This window comes from Egretta garzetta, unplaced genomic scaffold (genome assembly GCF_000687185.1).
Source record: "Egretta garzetta isolate BGI_Z169 unplaced genomic scaffold, ASM68718v1 scaffold38, whole genome shotgun sequence".
NCBI classification, from domain to species: domain Eukaryota; kingdom Metazoa; phylum Chordata; class Aves; order Pelecaniformes; family Ardeidae; genus Egretta; species Egretta garzetta.
In genome coordinates, this window is record NW_009260667.1 from 840810 (window position 1) to 862400 (window position 21591).

The 21591-nt window shown below is 39.2% G+C and overlaps 1 protein-coding gene across 3 annotated transcripts in view; it reads right to left on the reverse strand.

Annotated features, from left to right (window-relative positions):
* The window catches only part of NR1H4 (nuclear receptor subfamily 1 group H member 4), a 35149-nt gene extending 14973 nt beyond the window's left edge, over positions 1-20176 (reverse strand). The window contains exons 1-4 of one of the 3 annotated variants that reach the window (XM_035901062.1): positions 20092-20176; positions 9825-10187; positions 4151-4291; positions 472-605 (exon numbers count right to left, since the gene is read on the reverse strand). In XM_035901062.1, the coding sequence (XP_035756955.1) occupies positions 472-605; positions 4151-4291; positions 9825-10187; positions 20092-20176 (723 nt within the window). Of the gene's footprint in view, positions 1-471; positions 606-4138; positions 4292-9824; positions 10188-20091 lie in introns of all 3 variants that reach the window. The other 2 variants (XM_035901061.1, XM_035901063.1) reach the window with 2 other exon arrangements.
* Between the last annotated feature and the right edge of the window lie 1415 nt (positions 20177-21591).

Sequence of the window (21591 nt, forward strand, 5' to 3'; positions counted from 1 at the left end):
CATCTCCCACTTTAGGCAAATGCTATACACGTATTTCTCATGCTTAGAGACCAAGCAGACAAGAGGTTTGATTGCCACTGAGGTTTCTGTAGAAGTGTACAGAAGAGAGGTGTATAATGCTTCTAAATGGCGTGAGTTTGTGTGGTTTATTATTAGAAATAAAGAAATGTTTAGCAAATAACTAGGTGTGCTCAAACTTTAATATCACACCTCACTGTATGTGGTATATACCTGACATATGTATCACAGAAAAAAAGAATTTGTGGATTTTATGGGTGCTTTACTGAGTTTTGACTAAAAATATCAGAACTACTTCTATACACAAGGTATTTCCTTGACTTTGTGGGAGACAGAGTTTTAAGTAATACAGACAGATCCAGAGAGTTTGCAAGTACTCTGTATTCACTGTACTAGCCACATTTAGCTGAAACATCACCACTATTGTACAAACTATTACAAGAATTTTCTTACCCTATATATTTTAGTAGTAGATGTCACTTGTTTCATGTCATGGCCTTCGTTATCTTCATTGACTGTCTGATCTGGGGGCTGTTTCACATTTTTCCGTAGCCTTTTTGACTTGCATTGTATTTCTGTTAACAGACCTAGAACACATAATACAACAGATAGCAACTGGGTTTATATACGTCTCAGGCACTGAATACGTACATAAGCTTGCCCATGAGTGCCCTTTACACCCAACAAACCCATTTACCTCTGCAGATCATTTTCTGAACATGTCATTATCTTTGGCTATGAGCCTAATGAGACATACTAAGTACACACTAATGAGTAGTCCAGCCCAGCAGGAGCCCATCTGCAGAGCAAAACAGCTTTGGTGACCCAGCAGCCACACAGTGTGCATGTCAGGGATCTTGCTTGGGACCAGCTCTAATCTGTTTTACAGACAGAAAACCCATTAGCGATGGGAGTGCACTGGAGTGTGTCTTTTGTTTCGTTTCATCCAAGAGAAAACCCCTCCAACACCCGAACCCAGGTGCAATAAATGGGGTCAATTGGAAGACTGTCGTGAAAAGTGTGCTCCTCATCCAATCCAAAACAGTAACTGAGGTGCAGCTGCTCTTACACAAAGAGCAGTGAATGTTTTCAATAATCTTTAAGCAATTTTATGGCTGTAGTGCAGAATCTTCGCACAGAAAGCCCTCTCATAAGAGAGGACTCCATGGCGTTAGCCATTACAGTGTCAATATACAGATAGAAAAACAGCTGAAAATGTAGGCTCAGAAGTAACTCAGGCTAGCAAATATACCTGAAAAATGGATTTATTTGAAATGCTACCTGGTTGGTCTTGCTATTTTGCCTTTCATTGGATTAGAGGACTGAATAAAGCCCTGGTTTTACTCTAGAGTTTCACTTGCCCTAATGAAAGGATTTTTGCGTTCGTGGGGTTTTTTTTGTTCTAGACTACATTTCAGTACCTTGAACCAGGGAGCAACCTTGTGTGGATGTCATAAAAACTAGCGATTTGCTTGTGCTAACAAAAGAAAGGGACAGTAGGTACCCTACACAACCTGTGGAAGACAGCCAGAAAGCACAAACGAAAAAGTAAACAGCTAAGTATTCATCTAAAAATAAAGCATCAGCACAGGACTCTTTCTTTCTTTCTTTTTTTTTTTAGCTTCTTTCAAGTATCCTTCCCATTCTTCACCTTTGAAAATTCAGAGCAGGAAAAGAGGCTCATTCAGTGAGGATATGATAGTGAAGGAAGATACCATGAAAACAGTGAATTCCATGGTGAATGTTTTTAATTTCCTGTTTAAGCACTATATAAAAAAACCTACCTGAAATAAGACCTGCAAATAATACCTTGAAAAGGAGGGAATAGAAATGATGGAGATAATAATTGGTACCAAGCCATGTAATTTGTACTGCAGCACAGCACCATAGATTTCTTTTTCTGAATTATTCAGCGCATCCTTTGGCAGTGTTAATGGGCCTATACTGTTTTCCACCAGCTTAGGATCTGGTGTACTACCTTCCTAGAGAAAATTTGGTTTACATTTGCCTTAAGCAGTAAGGCAGATTTTTCTCATGCTTCCTCTTACTGAGTAGCACCTTGATATCTTGTTCTGGCTCCATTTAAGTTAGCTGGAAAACTCATGGGAGAGACAGGACTTCCCTTTTTGCTGCGGAGATAGCTAGGTTTCAATGGGTATTAAATGGGTATTACCGTCCAGGAAGAGTGGCAGAACCTGGGTTTTCCCTAGGTAGATATTTCACCCAAGAAATTTGCAGTTTTATATCAAAACCACAGCAAATTACCAAAATTGATGGTTAGTAATTTTGATCTGTCTGGGGTTTGAATATAAAGGGCAAGATTAGGACTGTTGAGTAGCCGTGCCATAAATGTTTATAAAACTTTACCTCCTGTTCAGAGGAAAAAAAGAATCCACAGACCTTGCAAGTACAATCCTACAAAATGAGTAAGTGAAACAAAGTTCAAGGTAGCCTTTTATTTCCTAGTAATTTTTTTTTTTTCCAACTAAATGCTCTATACCACTAGAAGCTTCCTGTTTTGCTGTCCTGGATGGCCTTGAACTAAAAGCAATTATACAGCACACTCCTACTTAAAAGCCATTAAATAGTACCTTGCCAGACATCCTCATTGCAGTACATTAGAGCATGGTTATGGTTAAGTCATGAGCAACACGAGATACCCAGTGTTTCCATTGCAGAGAGAGAGTCAGATGGCCGTGGCACTGACTGGCTTTTATTTCACATATGCCAGTTTGTGAAAACGATAGGCCAGTTTAAAAGTTTCATGGGGGCCCAGTCAGTATTATTTACGCTGACCTATTTTTTTTTGGTGATGCGTTTGTTTTTTTGTCGTAGTGAGTCACTCAGGCTATTTTGAACCCTTAAAATTTTGGAACAATGGATCTGGGATCAGCACCACAGGGGAGTTATTTTCCCCTGACGCTTAGGGACACATTGAGTGCTGTCATCAAGTGGTGGTGTCTGCTCATATATTTATGTATTGCATGAGAATATGTCATATCTCAGGATCTTTGTAGCCTGTTCAATTTGCAGAATGAAAGATTAATTACATTATGCTGGCAATGCATTCTAAATATTGATGGAGCTTATTGTTTCTCCCCAAACCAACAGTTAATATAGCATCTTCTGATCAGATTGAGGGATAGAAATATATTAAAAATTCCAAGTAGATTAATTTCCTGTATGAACCTAAATTGGTTTCACACATATGTGTATGCTAAAATGACTGGAGCCATCAGGAAAAATAAATTGCAGCCCTATTCGTGGAAGGCAGAAGAGCAGAAGTGTACAGACTGTTTTCGGGAGCAAGCTTGCAAAAATAATGGATTGGCTAACGTTTTACTCAAAATGGAGTTTTAAATGTGTGTAAGTATCCAATGTGAAGCTCAATTAAGTTTATAAGCTGTCAGTCTGAATAGCATATTCGCTTTAATATATAACATTAATAAAGTCCATCAGCTTCATTTCTGGAGATGGTTCTACCTATGTGTCCTCAAGGCAGGAAAATCTATAGTGCCATGAGAAAAGCTAATGAGACTGTAAAAAAGAGCCAGGCCTTAGCAGGCTTTACCTGATTGCTGGGTGAGGTCAGGGAGTACGCACTTGGCAAGTCCACAGAAACTTCCTGCTAGCATCAGTCCTCCTCTTTTCTTGAAAATGGCATCGTTTGAATGCCAAAATTTGGACTTGGCTAGCAAGAGTTTGACAGGGAGAGCGCCAGAAAGAGTAGCAAAGGAAATGCCAGGACTTTCCTGCTTTGCCTTCCACAACGTTGCAAACTCTTCACTCCTGGGGAGCCTCCCATAGATTTGCTTCCCCCAACTGCTTTTCCTTCCCACTCAAGCAGACTAATGGCTGTCATCTAGTGCAGGACAGCCCTTCCTTCACCATTTGCTCAGCTCTTACGCCCTTGTGCCCCTGACCACCAACTAAATCCTGTTTCTTATAAGTGCATTTGCCTTTTTCAACAGGATTTGATGCTCAGGCATGGCATCATCTTTAATGTGCCTTCCATCTGCCAGGTGACATCTTTTATAGCTTTATTATTAAAACTAGCCCAATTAAACAAATACAGTATTTGGTGTCTTCTCTACACACTCTGACTATATGATGCAAATACCTGTATACATACATTCAGCCAACATGCCCATTTGCTTGCATTTCCTTAGGCGGCACTCCTGGCATTTTCTCCTCATGTACATGTCCATTTCGCAGTTGCCTCCGTTTTTACACTTGTATACTGCATTTTTTGTGATGCTTCTTCTGAAGAACCCTGCACAACACAGCAGTGACATAGAGAAAACACTTAAGCAAAGTAGTCAAGTTGAAGAGCACCTCCATCTCCATTGGGTTTTCTGAATGACACATGTTCTACTGCACTGCAAGCTTCTTTCAGTGCTTGGGTGACTGTATTCTTGATATTTGTCCTAAGAATAGTATCAAAGTAATATAATTTAATAAATCAACATGACAAATCACATGCCCAAACATTAGACATTAGCCTAAAGTAAGGTCCTGGAACTGTGAATGTTGGAAAATTCAGACCCACATCTGAAACCTGCCAGGAGCAGGTTGAGCACCAGCACTAGAGCTGTAGGCTGATACCATACAAATAGCCAGTGAAAAAAATAAGGATCTGTTAAGTCTCTTGAGGTACAGGATTTGCAGGAGAGTTGAGTAACTCAGTTCTCTCAGCTCCTGGGAGCTGCAGAATCTCCATGTACTGGTCTGCTCGCCCACCCCCAAGTTTAATAAGGAAGCTGCATCGTATCTGCCTATTGTACATGTGGCCTCTTCCCCTGCTTGTAGGATACTCCAGTCGCATTCACTAAACATTGTCCACCTAATGAGTTAAGCAGTCCCCTCATTTCACCCATGGGGGCAGTTCTGTTGGTATCATCACTGGATTTGCTCCAGAATCACACAGTGGTAACTGCAAATGGCAACTGACCCAAGAAATCAAGAGGACTGTCTGTCCTCAGTCTGTCCAAATCTCCTATTTGACCGCTGCCTATCACACCTCTGAGAGTGGCACCGTGGGCAAAATGTGAAGTGCTTGAGATATGAAATGTAATTGAATAAAAAAGACATCACAAAACAACAGTCTTTGCTGCCAATCATGACTTGAATGTTTCCTGAATTTTTAGTGACTCACTGTGCCATCACAATCTCTTTACATTGTCCTTCCTACAGCAGAGACTATTTAGCATCAGCAGGGAATTAACTCTCTCTGGCATAGGAGGGAAGCTCAGTTTTCCTCTCCACCTGAGGGCAGGTTTCCAAAATAGACTCCTGAAAGCTTCTGCTGCCACATCACTGATGTATAGTGTACTTCAAACTAGAGCTCTGCGTAAATTTGCATTAACCAGAGCTATTCACAAACCTTGTGCTTTGTCATTGCCACTAGCTGGCACAATAAAAACACCATCATTTTCCAATCTGGCACTTTGATGCACTGAGAGAAGCACCAGATAAGACCCAGTCTCCCATACTGAAATCATCAGGAAAATTCAGATGTGAATCTGAATCGTTGTCCATTGCAGGACTCGTCTGTGTGTTTTAAGAATGCATTGAGCTAAGATACCATCCTGCTGAGTACAGGAGAGAAAACAGATGACATGATGATTTTGCCATTGTCAGATGACAATTTCCCAACTTTGGCCCATGTTTTTATAATTGCATAATCTCTTCCAAGCACCAGCGTGTAGCTACCAGTAAAACAATTCCACTATCTGGTTACAAAAAATCTGGTATTTTTCTGAATCTGCTGTATTTCCTGCTTGAAATCGCTTCCATGCTCTCTGTTTTACTGGCTTCTTTTCAGATAAATACACTTGACAGGCATCAGTCTCCTTTGAAATGCAGATTGCTTAGAACCTCCAGCAGCCCCAGGCACTATTTTTATTCATCATTCACGTGATGTTTAATACATTACCATTTACTGGTCAGGGAAGGGAGAAAAATGCCTGGATTTAAGCTGTAGGTTCTCAGTGTCAAAGGCAACTGCATCTGCTTGACATCATATATAAATCTTATTTGTTAAATTTAAACCAGTAATTCATGACACATTAAAAAGTAGTAAATGCTGAAAAGTTCTGCACAAGTATTTGTGATATTCTAAGTCTGATCGATGACTTTATCACTCACTCTGTCCACAAGGTGTGTGTTTGCTTTTTCATGGAAGAGCAAAGAAAAAGAGCTTTAGTAAATGAATTTTTAGAAGTTATGTAAGAATGTGAAAGACAAATGCAAGACCAGGGATGCAAAAAAGATAGGAGCTAATAGGATTCAGTCATATATTTTTTCTTGAAAACAAAGTTTTTGAAAAAGTGAAAGATGTGAAATGAAAAGTGAAATATCTTTTGGCAAAAAGGAGTTTTAACCCTACTCTCACTTCAGTTTTATCACAAAGTGACTCCTGAATCATTGTCTTCTTGAATAGATTTCTTCATAATTAATTTTTAAATAAGCTTTTTGATATGAATGGAATTTGTCTATATATTATTCACTAATAATTAAAAATTAACATAAACTGCCTGAAATATTTTATGTGTGACCTCCTATAACAGGAGGAGTTTTACAAAAATTCAGAGGTAAATCAGAATCTCTTAAACTAATGATGGGGCAGCCCCAAAAGCTGAAGGTTTTTCTGGCACACTCTAACTTTTATCTGATCTTGCCAAATTACAAAAAGCTCATGTTGGCTGGAAATGTTGAATTTGCTTTGTTCTCTTAGCTAGTCACGAATATGATTAATTATGGCTAGAGCTGATCCAACGCTACTGATGCTGATTTTTCTTATGGAAATTAGGAACATTGAAGGAGGACAGCTGTTAAAAGTGTAGAGGAAAGCTTTGTACATATCTCCGTCTGCCATCCTGATGGCCAACTGCTTTGGGTTTTTCAGTTTAAAAGTTGTTGAAGTTCACAATTGCTACCAAAGCACCTGCTCCACTCTGTTGAGACACACTACAGCGTTCCTGCCCCCCGTTCCCACATGGTGTGGTGTTAGTGCGAGGAGAAGATTAAAGTGAGGAGAAGATTAAAGTCTGGCTTGACTTGGCATCAAGCATTACCAGGAGTGGCTTGAAGATTGCAAAAGCTCATACCGCCAGCCTGGGCAGAGGGAATTCACAACTTGTTTTTCTCTCGGCAGAACTTATTCTGTGGCTGTACTGAATGAGCGTGGTTCTATATTCCGCTTGTTCTGCAGCACCTGAAAATGGCCCTAAAACCCAGTAGCCCTATACAGACTAAGGCTATACAAAAAATCTTTGATGTCTTGCTGCAAAGGATGTCTCAGAAATTACCTCTGCAGCAGCAGGCTTTAAAGCATTGTGTATTGGTCACTATGCTGTAGCAACGCCTGTGAACTGCCTCATCCCTTATGGACCACAGCTGTGATGCTTTTATTGTCAATCAGGGCAGTGTTTTCTGAAGTGATATATTAGAGGTGAGAGAAACTTCAAGGAAGCCTTTTTTTTTATAGTACCTGAGATGAATGTTGTATGGGAGCAAATGTTCTGTTTAATCTGCTTTTGCATAATATCTAAAATGTTAATAAAATATTTTATACTTATTTGTTAAGGGATGGTAATGTATTAAAATATATATATTTAGAAATGTATAATCCTGCCCATATCTTTAGATTAATATTCTCATGATGTATGATAAATAAGATTTTAATATTTGTTCCTCCTGCCCAAGAAAGAAAAACAAAAAGAATAGAGGGTGTTGCTGAACGCATTACCCAAGAAAGAAATTAAAAAGAAAAAAAGAAAACCACAAAACAACCCATATTCATAACAGAGGATTGAATCCCATAAAAATATGCACAAAGCCTCCCGCTTTGAATAAGAATGTTCACAGCATCAATGGAGCAGGGGTGCTGCAAGGTGAGCACCAGTCCTGCAGAAAGGGATCTGCATATTATTTTGGACACACATTGAGCATGAATTAACAGTCTTGTTGCCAAAAAGAAGGGCTAATCTTGTACTTGAATATGAAACACATGAGGCAGTTCTTCTACTGCACTGGTGAGAGCGCAACTGAAGTGCCAAGCCCAGTTTTGGTCACCATCCTTTGAGGGCAACGTATACCCATGTGAGTAAGTCCACAGATAGACAAGAATGATTAGAGGTCTAGAAAACACAGTATCCTCTTCACCTTGTCAAACAGAATTGCTATCCTCAGCACATCTCTTTACTGAATCAGCTGGTACTTTAAGCACCTCTATAGTTTATTGTAGAAACAGAATGCATTATCTTCAAATCAACTTTTACTATGTTTGATCAAGGGTACTATTCTTTCTAATTGATGTTGCAGTCATGAAACAGAGTGAACACATAAAATAAATTAACCTAATAAAGCAGTAAAATGATGGTTACATAGAGTGATTCAAACTGAATCAGTAAAGAGAGGAACACGTTATTTCCTTTCACCATGGGTTTTAGCCTGAGCATTTACCTAGTGGCTTTAACCTCTATCCTAGAAACATTCTTTACATATTCCATAGTTTGTTATTGTAAGTATTTGAAAAATTACTAAGACATTTAATAACAAAGTTAATAGACAGTAGAATAGCTTACTAACAGAGTAAATATATCACTACTTGGAATCTTCACATTAAAATTGAGTTTAATCTGGTTTATAATGACAGCATTCATATGAGTTCATTCGTACTTTTTGACTCTGAGACTATTCATGCAGATAGAAGAAAGAAACAAATCTCTTATTTATTGGGATTATTGAGATAAGCTCTATGACCCTTGACTGTATTAATGTGTAGAGTGGTTGACCAGTGTGGTCTGTTGTGCCCTCAGAAATGAATTTGTAATAGATAAAGCAAAACCCCAAAATTAGTTCAAAGTCCACTCTCAGTGACAGTGAGACATTAAGATATTTTAGTGCTTTAGTAATGGCCATGCTTTAGCCTTTAACCATAGAACAGAAATGATAATGAAATATTTATTCACAGAATAGAATGGAAAACTAGGGCATTATTTTTCTTTCTATTATATAACTCAGCCTTGTGACAGAGTAACCATCTTTGGGTATAACAGTTATTCCATCAGCATAACCCTTTTGTCCCTAACTGCTAGAATACCTGGCAATCATGTTTCTAATAATGGCAACGTTTTTCTGTACCCCATTTATCCTGACACCAGCTTGTGAGTACTGCTCTCTTAAGAAGCAAGATATTCGTCCTACAGGTATCACCTGTTTCCAGAAGAAGCTCCCTCCCTATGAATAGGGGCTATCCCTAGAAGCAGGTCTAGAATTGGAAATCCTTTAATTTCACAAACCTGAAGACACCCACAATATCCTTTGGGAGCTGAGGGAAAGAAATTCTATGGAAACAGCCTGCAGGTGGGACCTGGCAGCTTTCACTTCCTTTCAAGCATACTACAGGAGGCATTTGGGCTGGGTTCGCAGCCAATTTCTAGGACAGCCTAGCACTGAACTCTGTGGGGGTCTCCATGGGTTTAGTTCCTTCCAACAGCTGCCAAGACAGCAGAGCCATGCTGCCAGGCCCCCACATGGACGCTGTTCTTCAGTTTACCAAGAGCTAAGGATGGCTTAAGAGCCATAGGTTGGCCAACTGTGCTCTCTATTCACAGGACAGTGGTGGAAGACACTGCCAGTCTGTCTTGGGGAAAATACAGAATAGTGTACACCAGATCCAGACTTAATCTCTAAAGTGATTAATGACACAGATAAAATTAATAAGAAAGGAAAAAACCAAAAAATTCAGAAGCTGCTGTGCTTATTAGCTGAATTGTATTCTGTAATTGATTTCATCCTACCTTTGCATCCTTCACAAGTAAGAGCATTGTAGTGGTACCCAGAGGCTTTGTCACCACAGACCACACAGAGCTCTTCTCCTTTCACTCTTCCCGTGGAGTGACCCAGTCTAGGCTTTTTGGCTGCAGGGATATCCAGTATCTCTGTCTCTCTTGTGAAAAAGGTCTCTGAGGGTATTCTCCTGAGCTCGTACATCCCGGGGGAATACCATTCCTCATGCTGCGGAGGGTAGAAGCCTAGGTTGGAGTAATAAGGCGGCGATGAAATCTGAGGCTGAACCTGGGGAAATGGCACACTGTTGTACTGTGTGTAAGGTGACACATCTACCTCTTGGACTGGAGAATTCATTGGCTCTGAAAGGACACCTGGAAAATAATAATGCAAAACCAATTTCTATTACTGTTATGAAACTGCAGTTATCAGCAAAGTTTCCACTTCCAGACATCCATCTCAAAAACAAGGCGTAATCATAAAGATTGCATTATCTGAGCTCAGATTTGCTGTGGTCCTGGTGCTACACATATACGTTTCAAGATACTTTAAAAGTAACTTAGCCACTCTCAGCCACTTCTTTATTATTGGTGGAAATGTCCAGCACTGGCACTTACATTTAAAAAAAGATCCCATGCCACTGATTGCATAAATGTTCGGTTTACAAGAAAGAGCAATCCACACCACAGAGAAGCTAGCAACCCAACTTAGGTCTCACAGCAGAATGAAAAAAAATTCAAACAAAGGCCGAAAATCTTATGGCATTGGTGAAAGCTAGATCAAGACTCAAACATTGTGTTAATTTCTGTTCAATGCTGAATTGAACAGCATGATAGGGAGAAACTGCACTGGTGACAGACAACAAAAGCAAGGCTTAATTAGAAGATTAAGAACATGAAATAAGCCTTTTAGAAGGGGCTGAAAGGGGAAAGTGAGGTTACCATGAAGGAGCAGGGAAGACATGCCCAGTATAAGTGGTGAAATGCAACCTTCTCGCCCATCCAGCCTCCAGCAGCCACCCAGCCAGCCTCTGCAGCCTGGTCCCCAGCCCCTATGAGCCTGGGACACTCAGTGAAGTTGCGTGGTTCTCATAGGGAGCACCTCCAAGCCAACAACAAACCTGGCAGTAGTACAAGGAATGACAACCTTTCCTGTCTTTATCGAGACAGTATCCGGAGGCTAACCTTAGCTTTGCCCATTAAGTAACAGGTTAAAAAATGCAAACAACTTCAGTCTCACTTTTTTTCTGTACTACAAGTACAACAGCATCTAGCAGTCCCTGGATGGTGTAATTAAAATCAAGCCCATGTCAACCAGCTGAAAAGAGTAATTGAAAAGTTATTTGCAAACTACTTCATATTTTCTGTTGGAGAAAGACGCATCTGTTCCATGAAAATACTGACACAATTCCTTCTTTAGTTCCAAGAAGGGAATCTGAGAAAAATAGTGCATGTTTCCAGGAAGATGCTGAGTCCCACTTTTATTGGAGTCAATGGCAATATTTACAAGGAAATCATAGATTAATGTTCATTAGTGACCATTACTTAACAGCGCTTCAGAAGCACTCTAAAAACATTTTTGCTGACATAAAACCGGTTCCCTGGCAAGTCTCCTTCACTTCTGAGGAATGAGAAGCAATGAAGAAATGCTGAAGTTAAGAAGAGGGAACATCTGTAATGACAACAAAGAATACAAATCTGTAGTAGGGGATTCTTCCCTAGTTAGTTAATTCCAGAAATTAACCTTTTCATTTCACCTACTTTTTCACTTTCAAGGTCTCACACTCTTGCTCTGCAGCCTTCTGCCCTTCCTACTTTACTGTGCTGCAGAAGCCATACAAGTGTTTTAGATTTATGTGATTGCTGTATTGTCCACAGCACATGTTTGCCAATAGCAAATGTTGAGGTCCCAGTTCAAGAATAAGGAGAAAAGATGTATGTCTGGAAGAACGTGACACAAAACCAAATGAAAATAATGGTGCCATTTATTATTAATAATTAGTTTAAGTATGGTTGCATTTAGTTGCTCCAGAAGAGGCCAGGGCCCCAAGCAGAAGCAGAATAGCAGAAGGCATTCCCCAAACCCAAGTTTATGCCCTTTAAATAAACAGCATAGACATATGAAGACCTGAGACAAAATACAAGTATTGGGGACTCTGTGGGAAGAACCTGGAGATGAAGTTACAGCTTCATGCATCAAATGCAAACTGTCACTAATACATACCAGCTGCAGTGGTGACAAAACATGTAAGGGATGAGAACAGCAATGATTTGATGCTGACCTTTATTGTTTGGTATAGGTTTAATGCATGGGTGGTCTTTCTTTAATTATATTTGCCATTTGTTGAGACTGCATCTCATTAAGACTGGTCAAAGTACTTCAGGTACCAAAAATTGGTGTTAAATGTGAGATACACAATCACTATACAAAACATTCAGTCTCTCTTTGGAAAGGAATCTGTTCACCATGGAGACCTAAGTTGTCATTTGCTAGTTGGCAATTACTTAGATGACTGAGTTTGCAAAAGGAAAGTGGGACGATCCCAAAATGAAAAGAAAGAAACTTGATTTTTAACTTTATACTATCCACAGGAAATTCCATGGAAGCTCTATACCAGCCTCCTGAACTGCTTGGGCCTCTGAAAGAGCAAGAGAAGGCAATGCTCCTTCCACAGCAAAATAAATAAATAAATAAAAATCTCAGGGCTTGTTAAAAAACTCAGGACTGCTAAAGAACTGCAGCACACGCTGAGACGATATTGTGTGTTTGGTTAAACCACTGTAGATCCTTTTGGGTTACAGGTATGTTTAGAAAAATCTTCACAATCCTTAACTCTACTCTGCTTCTAGAGGAAACAAAAAAACCTGAGTCATAATGTATGAAGTTAAATATGGGGGAAAAAAAAAAGCCAGCCAGCCTGTATCTCCTCCTTTTTCCTTCTGTGTCAGGCACACATTATACAGTTCAGCTGAATTGAGTCCATGCTCAGAGCAACGGAAGGGGAAAGAGAGAACAGGCAGGGGCGAGAGAGACTGAGGGAACATCGTCTTGTTTTATCTAAAACAGGTTTACAGCTAAAACTCTGGGGAGTGCTCAGATACTACAGTTATGGAGGCCAGATTGATTTTTAAAGATAGTTATGTTGTAACTGTGTAGGTTTTCCCACTTTAGCTTAAAGGGCTTTTTTTTTTTTTTTTTTTTAAGTAGACCTGTTTGAAGGGCTTGGTGAATATCTATATTTCATCCTTAGACATCAGCTAACTTAGGCTGATTCAGTGAGACACCATACTCTACCCAGAGCAGATTAAAAACAGTTGTCAATTTTTTTCCCCCCACAAAATTGTCAAGGAGTCTAGAATTAAACACTGCAAGAAGTGGTCTGCTCCAAAGCATTAGTGATCTAAAATAATTCCTAAAAATAATTATTTATAACTGTGGAGGTGTTCCACAAAGATGGCTTCAAAATGAAACCATTTTGGTTTTTTAGTTGAAATGCCCTTTTACTCTGAAATATTATCTTAAAAAGTTGTAACAAATGATGAGGTTGAAATAGAAACTAGATGCCTTGAAATTACTGAGACAAAGTATTTCCATGACTTGATCTAGAAAGTGTGGTCTGAGCTGTGTTCCCCAGCCCTCTGCGCACACGAGGCCTCCAGCAAAAGCTGAAGGCATTCTGCTTTCAAATGTACACGGCCTACCGCTCTGTCCTGGGTGATATTTGAAAACCACGCTGATTTTTTTTTGGAATTATGCTTTGCAAAGTGCATGTGAATCTACAACACATTTTTTCTTATCACAAAAGAAAACTAATCTTATCTTGCAAGCCAGAATGTACATATGCTTTTATCCAGGTATTTGTAGAAGTGGGATAGGCTGGGTCTCCCAACACTGAGGCATGAGCCAGCCCACTGAAACTGCTAGAGTTGCAGGAGTATAAGGCAGTGAAAGTGAAATTAGAAATGAGCTCACTGGGACACAGCAATATTTTATATTTGTGTGGCCTTAACTGTTTTGAAACATTTCTCTTTATCCTTTTGGAAGCATACCTTTTACATCTCTAAAGCAAGACTACTTGTGCAGACACAATTGTGATGTGACTTACCACTGCGGATCTTTTAGATTATGTTTTGCAAATAAATGTTTTCCAATGAAAAACATGTTACAGAAACCTGGAAAGCTTACCAATATAAAAGTCAAACCTTCACACGGATATGGTCATCATTTTACAAATATGTTTCCACAATGCCACTTGCAAGTGAAATTCATTGGAGAGTTTTGCTTTTGTTCCTTTAATTTTTACACACAATATTTTATAAGACTTGACAAAATATTTGATGTAGGCTTAACTGCTTGTAGAAGTGAAAGGGAATTTTCTTTGCAGGAATAAAAGAAAATGTTTTCAATTTGCAGAATTATACTGAGCTTATGTGCAGATTGAAGAACATGGTTTTTTTCAGAATATTACAGAAATTACAATGAGATCACATTTCAATGTAAAAGTTGCTGTTCCTTTAATATAAAGGTAATTAAAGGGAAGAGAATTCTAAGCAGGTTTAAAATATGAACCTCCGTCTCTCCATAGTATATTCATGAAGAAACTTAAAGATATAAGAACAAGATTCAGGATTAAGTAATTTGGAAATCATAACATAGCCATTTATGAAATCCTGATTTAACTCTAAAAAAAAAATTTGTAGATCTTTAAAGATAATTTGATTTAAACAACCTTCTAGCTTCCTACAGTTTTGAGAAAGAATACAAGATCAGATGAGAAACATGTCCAAGCAAGAACACAGCACTATCCTACCTTAGGCTGTCTTTGGTGTGACCATTTCCTGAAGAATACTTTCCTTAAGGTACTCAGTCCTCCTTTATCTCTCTTTTTTCCCCCTAAAGACTACATATAAATAAAATTTCCTAATTCTGCTTTGTCCATATCCTGTTGACTACTTTACTGTGAGAACTTTCTTTAAGACTGGCAAAGGAGTGACACAGGCCAGAGGTTATATAGTTTACTGATTAACTTCATTACAGAGAAACTTGTTTGTGCTTGAAACAATAGCAATGTCCTTTCTCAGCGTGGATTTACCTGGATAAAATTTGGTTACCATTCATGGGGATGCCTCAAAGTAGCCTAGCCATTGTAATTTTATATCTATTGTGGTTTATTTACAACAATTTTTTTCCTAATGAATATATAGCAATGTCAGGGGATACTGTGCAGGAGGTTAACCATTTCAATATCATAGGAAGCAGGTTTTAGCTGACTGGTTTAACAGATGTTTGTTAAAATAGAAATGTATTCGCAAAAAAAGTCCAGAGTGCTCAGGCCATACTGGACACATCTGTATGACAAGATAGAAGAGTGCCAGAGAGGTGTCCTTGCCCCAAGGCCAAATGTCAAAATTTGATTCTCATCTGTGTAGCTTAGGGCTCTCCCTAACTCACTCTGGAGTGAGCAGAATGCATCTATGCTATGTAGCCTTTGTTGCTGACCTTACTCTTCTTGGCCCACGCGGCTTCCCTCTGGCTCTCAGATATTGTTGTTTAATATATGTCATTCCGGTTCAAAGCATCTGTAACACTGAGGGCTGTGTTGAATGCCACCACAGCAGTACTGGGACACCACAAAGTCAGAAGATTCTGTGGTATGCCTTGGTTTGATGGCAACTAAGGTATGAAGGTACAAACCCCACTGATAAAGTGTTAGAGGGCAGGGTAAAAGGAGCTAAACCTACTTCAGTCTTGTCCATGCTGCCTTTTTAGGAACACTCCCTGGAGTAATCCTAGGTTGTAAATACACCTACTAAAGCAACCCAAAACAGAGCCCCTAAGCAAGGTAAGAATTGAGTAGTGTCAAGATGGGCAGTCAAGGGTGCTGTGTCTCTTTCAGTCTTCAGCCTCTTTCATTTAGCACCGTGGATGAGCCCACTAGACCCAACACCAGATTTGTGACCAGAATGATGTCTGAAGATGACATCTTGAAGTAAATAGGCAGAGAATCAAGCCCCAGACTGAAAGATTCCCCTTATTTCACAAAACAGTCTGCTTTCCAGGCTAAGATCCACAGATGACTCATACATGCACAAAAAAAAATAAAAGCATTGCACAAATTAATTTTGGTTTTGCCTTGCTCAGCGGTGCAACCTTCACCCTCAGAGCCCCTATTCATCTGCATTCCTTATTGGGAATTTTTTTTTTCTCCGAATACCACTCTGGTTTGGCTCTTCATAATTATTGTGCATACATGATTTTCTGTTTTAATTTGTGTTGGTTTGTTTCATTTTGTTTTGAGGGTCTGTTATGGGCTTAATTATCTTCTCTGCAGGGATGAAACCAGATGTTACATCATCAGCCAGGTGGTGCTAAAGACAAGTAGTTATTTAACATATCTTATGATCCTGAAGTTGTTTAATCAGTTTGGACACTTGATTCTACTACTTTTTTTTTTAAAAAAAAAAAGGTCAGCCTCTTAAGCTCATCTTAGGCACTGCTCTATGCCTACAACAATTTTCAGTTTTGTAGTTCTTACATTATCAAATATTTAAGACAACTTTAGATGTATTGCTTTCTTTTCCCCTTTGTTAGGCTTCATTTTTTGTTTATTATTCCTTGCCCATTTCAATACAGCTTTAAGAGTGCTCATTCATCCCAGAAAACTTCTTTCTTAGCTAGGAACATGTACAATGAGGGTGACATTTCTTGTCTTGTTATATTTTGATGTCACATGACAGGAAAACATTGTCAGGCCGTCAAAAAATACTTAAAATAGGTCTTTATTCAAATTAAACATGTAATAGTACTGACTTATCTTTCCAGGTTCTTAGAAATAAATCCATCTCTGACAGCTTAATATCTTAATATCTTGCATATTAATAACTCCTGTATAAGGTGCTTTCACAGAAAATAGAATGGGGCTATTACTCTAAAGGCCTCCTACTTATATAAATGACAGTTTGAGTCAAACGCTGTATATATTTCAGATGCCATACAAATATATAAGCTTACCCTCCACATTTAAAATATGAAGGAAGCATTTTTGATATCTGAAAATTAGTTTAATCCCTTGTAAAAAAGGGAAAGTGATAACCATTGGAAGAAATAAGATAATGGAGATATGGGTATTTAAACATGCATTGGCCCTAAAATGAAAAACTTTCAAAGGCAATTGAAAGATATTATCAAATACCTTTTTGCAACTGTCTTGCTGTCCCAGCTGAATTGCCTTAGAGTAAGGCTTGCCGGCTCCAGCGCAGTGCTCTGCTAATGCGCCTCAGCATCTTCTAGGTCACAGCTTGCATCCAGCCAATTTGGGGCAAAGTGGAAGAGCTCAGATTGGTCTATGTCTATCATGGTGGAAGCGTCCACAAGACAAATTCAGGGCTCTAAAGTGAACTACAAAGCTCCCAAAGGTTTTAAAGGAGATCAGGGTTTCATAGAATCATAGAATCGCAGATTGGTAAGTGCATCACTTTCTTTTAGTTCAGGATATGAAACTGGACCGCTTTTCACATAGCTGGCCTGGTTCAATTCAATGGGGCTTGTGAAATAAAAACAGGGTTTGACTGAAGAAAAGAAACACTTTAACAGGACAGGTCCCACAGAGACCCATGTACCTCTGATATTTCTTGTCATCAAGAGTCCCTTTCCCTCACTGGGAAAACCAGAGCTGCAAGGAAGAAAAAGTTGATCTTACATGCAAGATGCTATGGAGGATGTATTTTACAGATCTGGGTTTGGCCACTTCTTAAAAAAAAAAAATTTCTGTAAAGAGATCTAGGATGTTTCTAAATTACCCGAGTAGTGAGGTAGAAAAAAAAAAAATAGAAGCAGTTTTCTAGGAACAGGGTGGAAGGGAAGAACCCTGACTTCTCCTAGGTTAAAGATCCTTTCTCATTTGCATTTTGAACCCCTTTATCCAGGGACTCATAACTACAGGAGTAAAAATCTACAGTAAAACATGCTAACTCCAAAGACAAAGAGATACTTTACCTTAGACATATACTGTCAAAATAGCAACATGCAATCTCCAACTACTGAAATGCAGAAAACAGTTTTTTTTTTCTTTAAGCTCTTCTGAAACCCACCGCAACTGGAAATCTTGAGGGTGACTATGTAGAAGTGCCCTGGATTACCATGGTGATGAGGCTCTCAGTCAAGCACCTCACGATTGACAACATTTCTTTTGAGAGACCTGGACCTGGTGCTAATGTTTGGAGATGCACTTAGATTTATTTTTGAAGGTCTAAGAACGCTCTCCCCATAGACTGAGTGAAGCATAATGAAAAGATAATATGTTTCCAAGGGTTTTTTTACAGGATGTGAGTATGCATCTTTGAAAAAGGAAACTGTTGTATAAAGGCTGATGTTTGTCAATTTCTCACTTGTATTACATCAGAGCTGTAATGTGTAAGGAGTCCTGGGAGAAATGTACATTCTAAGGGTTGTTTAAAAGACAAGCTTTCTCCCCATTTCCTTGGGTTCACAAGTCTCCACCTGCCAAAACTGAATGTCAAAAAAATGCAAGTTCTTTACAAATATAAAATTGAGAGGCAAAACCATTCCCTACAAGCATCTCAAATAGCTGGAGTCATTTTCACAATGAGTAGCTTTCTCTGTGGACTCAGCTACATATTATTTCTGATGGTTTTTTCCAGCTATAAAAGCAAAAGACAACAGATTTGTAAAGAATTAACTTCTGAGACTTAAGTGACATCCTTCAAAACAGGACCAAGTGACCACACAGAAATCAGCTTAAATGAAACACAGCAGGAGTGCTAAGTCTCCTTCCTAATGGGACCCCTGACTCAACCCCTTAATACATTATTTCTTTCTGTTACAGAAATGTCAGTTTGAATTAAACCTCCATTGTGCTAAGCTCTGAATACCTATAATGGGAGACAATCCCTCTTCTGAAGACCTCAACTTATGAGTAAGATTTCAGTGTGGAGGGAAGGTATTTTACATTAACATGCTTCCTTTTATTTTGAAGCTACCCAAAGCTACTCTTTAAAATTTATAAAATAATTAGTGAAAAAGTCAAATCTTCTTGACAAAATTCTTAAGTAGTTCAACTATGCAGGAATTCTAAAAGGATGACTGGATATAAAACTTGGCACCCTACATTTGACATCCTCCTCCTCTTTGTATATCATGGCCTGACATTGGAATTAACAGGTAGCAAGGAAGTGTTTTAGCTATTGCATATACATTTTAACAACTGCAAAAACATTTCTCCCACCAAACCCCAAAACATTTAGGGAAAAAAACAATAACACACAGTAATGCAATGGGTTTTTCTTATCATTAGTGACAGTGCTTTAGCTTAGCTGTATGGAGCCAGGACACTGGAAGCAGTCTGATTTGGAGAGATTTTTAAGAGCTCGGCAAGCAGGAGTGGCTCCGCGTGTTGGAGTTCCCCCATGCCCAAGCCACTATTCTTGTTTCAGATAGCTGAAACTGAAATGTGTTCAATTCTTCCAGCACTCAAAAAGGCAGAATTCTGGTCTTATTTGGACTGGAAAGTTCTGAAGTCTTGAAGCTTTCTGTGGGGGTCTGTATTGTGTGGGGGGCCCTGAATGTATCATGTTACTCAATGAAGGTCCCTCTCTGCTGCCAAAAGAGAGGCTAAAAAATGTATTATTCTTTTTTTTTTCTTAGCAGTACATATAACAGAAGACAGCTTCCCCATGCTTATAAAATATTGACCAAGAATTCTTCATTCATTAGCAAAACCATGCTTAGCCTTGAAAAATTCAGTGGAACTGGAGCAAGGAGAATTTTGCAGCCTGCATTATAAATTTTCTTGTGCGTTGAAGTTGATAGCATAAGTTTTTAGTGGTCTCAATAAGAAAATGGTTTTAATTTAGGTGAAATTACTTTCACAAATTTGCATAACATGGCAATGCAAATACATTGCAGTATCATTTTATTACAAATTAACTGAAAATAATCTGCTCATCTTGATTTAAATGACTCACATGAAGATAACATCCAGCCTACATACCAAGGTCTGTCTTTGCTGAATGATTCCAGGTATTAGAATAGTGTTATAAAAACAACATAGCTCTACTATGAGCAGCAATGTGAGCAATAGTGTGCAGGATTACATTAACACCACAGACCCATAATTTGTTATTCCTTCTGTAGGTATTGAAGAGTCAAGAAGGTTGGCACATGTCAACCACACATCCTTGACTTGAGATTTCAGTGTATTCTCTTCTAAGTTCCCAAGTAAAGGATAGTTTGCTATTTTAACCTAATTTGGTGACTTACCAAACAAATGAGGACCTTCAGCAAGAGAAAATCCATCAGCAGTGGCTAGCTGGTGATGTCCTATTAAATTCATTTCAGATCCCATTTATTCTTCAGTTCAGGAGGAATATGCTAATTAAGAAATAGGTTGAAAGGAGACCCTGGAAGGTATAAAGCAAAAAGAATATTTAAAACAACATAACTCATTTTTGTGTACCTATTGTAAGGCAGGATTCAGGAGGTCATTTCAATATTTACTCTAACACACATCGGCTTGAAGTTACAATACCTAATTCAGCCTTTAAATAAAATTCTGCATCTAGTTTGTTTGTTTTCTCCTTGCTGCGATGTATTTTATTTGTCATCCTTCTGCTGTTCATTTAAAACTAATGGCAGTTTATGCTCAACCTCATTCCAATATTCACAGACTGAAGCACTGGCCTGACCTGCTGAGGGCATGCTGCCCAGCCCCCCTTTCCAGGGAACACCAGTTGCATGTATTTTTTTTTTTTCCCCATTGCCCTTTCATCATTTCCTTGTTCTTGCTTACTGAAAAAGTGCAAGTTTATGGTTAGGTCAGAAGACTCCAAGCCAGGAAACTGAGTTTAATTTCCAGTGACCGGCTTTATCGTGCCTTCAGTAATTACTCTCTGAACAAAAAAAATGGTGGCAAAACCAGAAAGCAAAGCTTTGGTCTTGCCCACCCACTCCCTTTGCAGTCTCAAGCAGCCGCACAACTCTCGCTGGGGGAGGCTGGGAGATGCTTGTGCCTGCTCACTAGCATACTTCCCTAGCAGGTCAGATGGAGCAGCTTTCATCCCCTGAGGTTGGCAGTGGCACTGTACCCAGGTCTTCTCCTTCCTGCTTTGTCTGCTAGGCTATTAAATAAGAGGCAAGAGACCTGCCATTGCCTCCTACTTGAGCAGAGGCTATAGCTAGAGCAGCACCTTATCCAGGAGGAAGGCATGCAAGAGGCTCCCTTGCCCAGGTCTGGCTCATGTGGATGGGATGGGGCACCTCAAGATTGTATTTGGGGCAGGACCATCAGCAACAGAAGAACATACAGCTACAACAAGGAGATGTCTCAAGGGTTTATGCAAACACCAAGAGGATTCTGGATAAAGTTCACAGAAATCTGTTTTGCTTTGTTTTATATTCTTAATTCTTTATTCAGCATTATTCCCATGGGGCTGTCCCTGGGACTGTGTTTCCACTCACTAAAGGCACTCGAGAGTTATAGCCCAGTCTGCTTCCCAGTGAGGGCTCAGCATGTTTCTTGAGCAGAAGTGAAGTCATCTGACAAAAACGTGAATGCAGCAGGAGGCCCCAGTCCCAAGCAGACTGGGAAGTAGCTTGTGAGAGCAGCAAGCACACTGTGTAATTACACTCAGATTTGTCCATAAGGATTCATTAAGTTCTCTCTTAACATAAACAAAGGCTCTCTAATTAGACAGATTCATTTTGAATGTCTGCCGACAGATAATTTAAACAGTTTACTCAGAAATGTCAAAAGCTACTTGT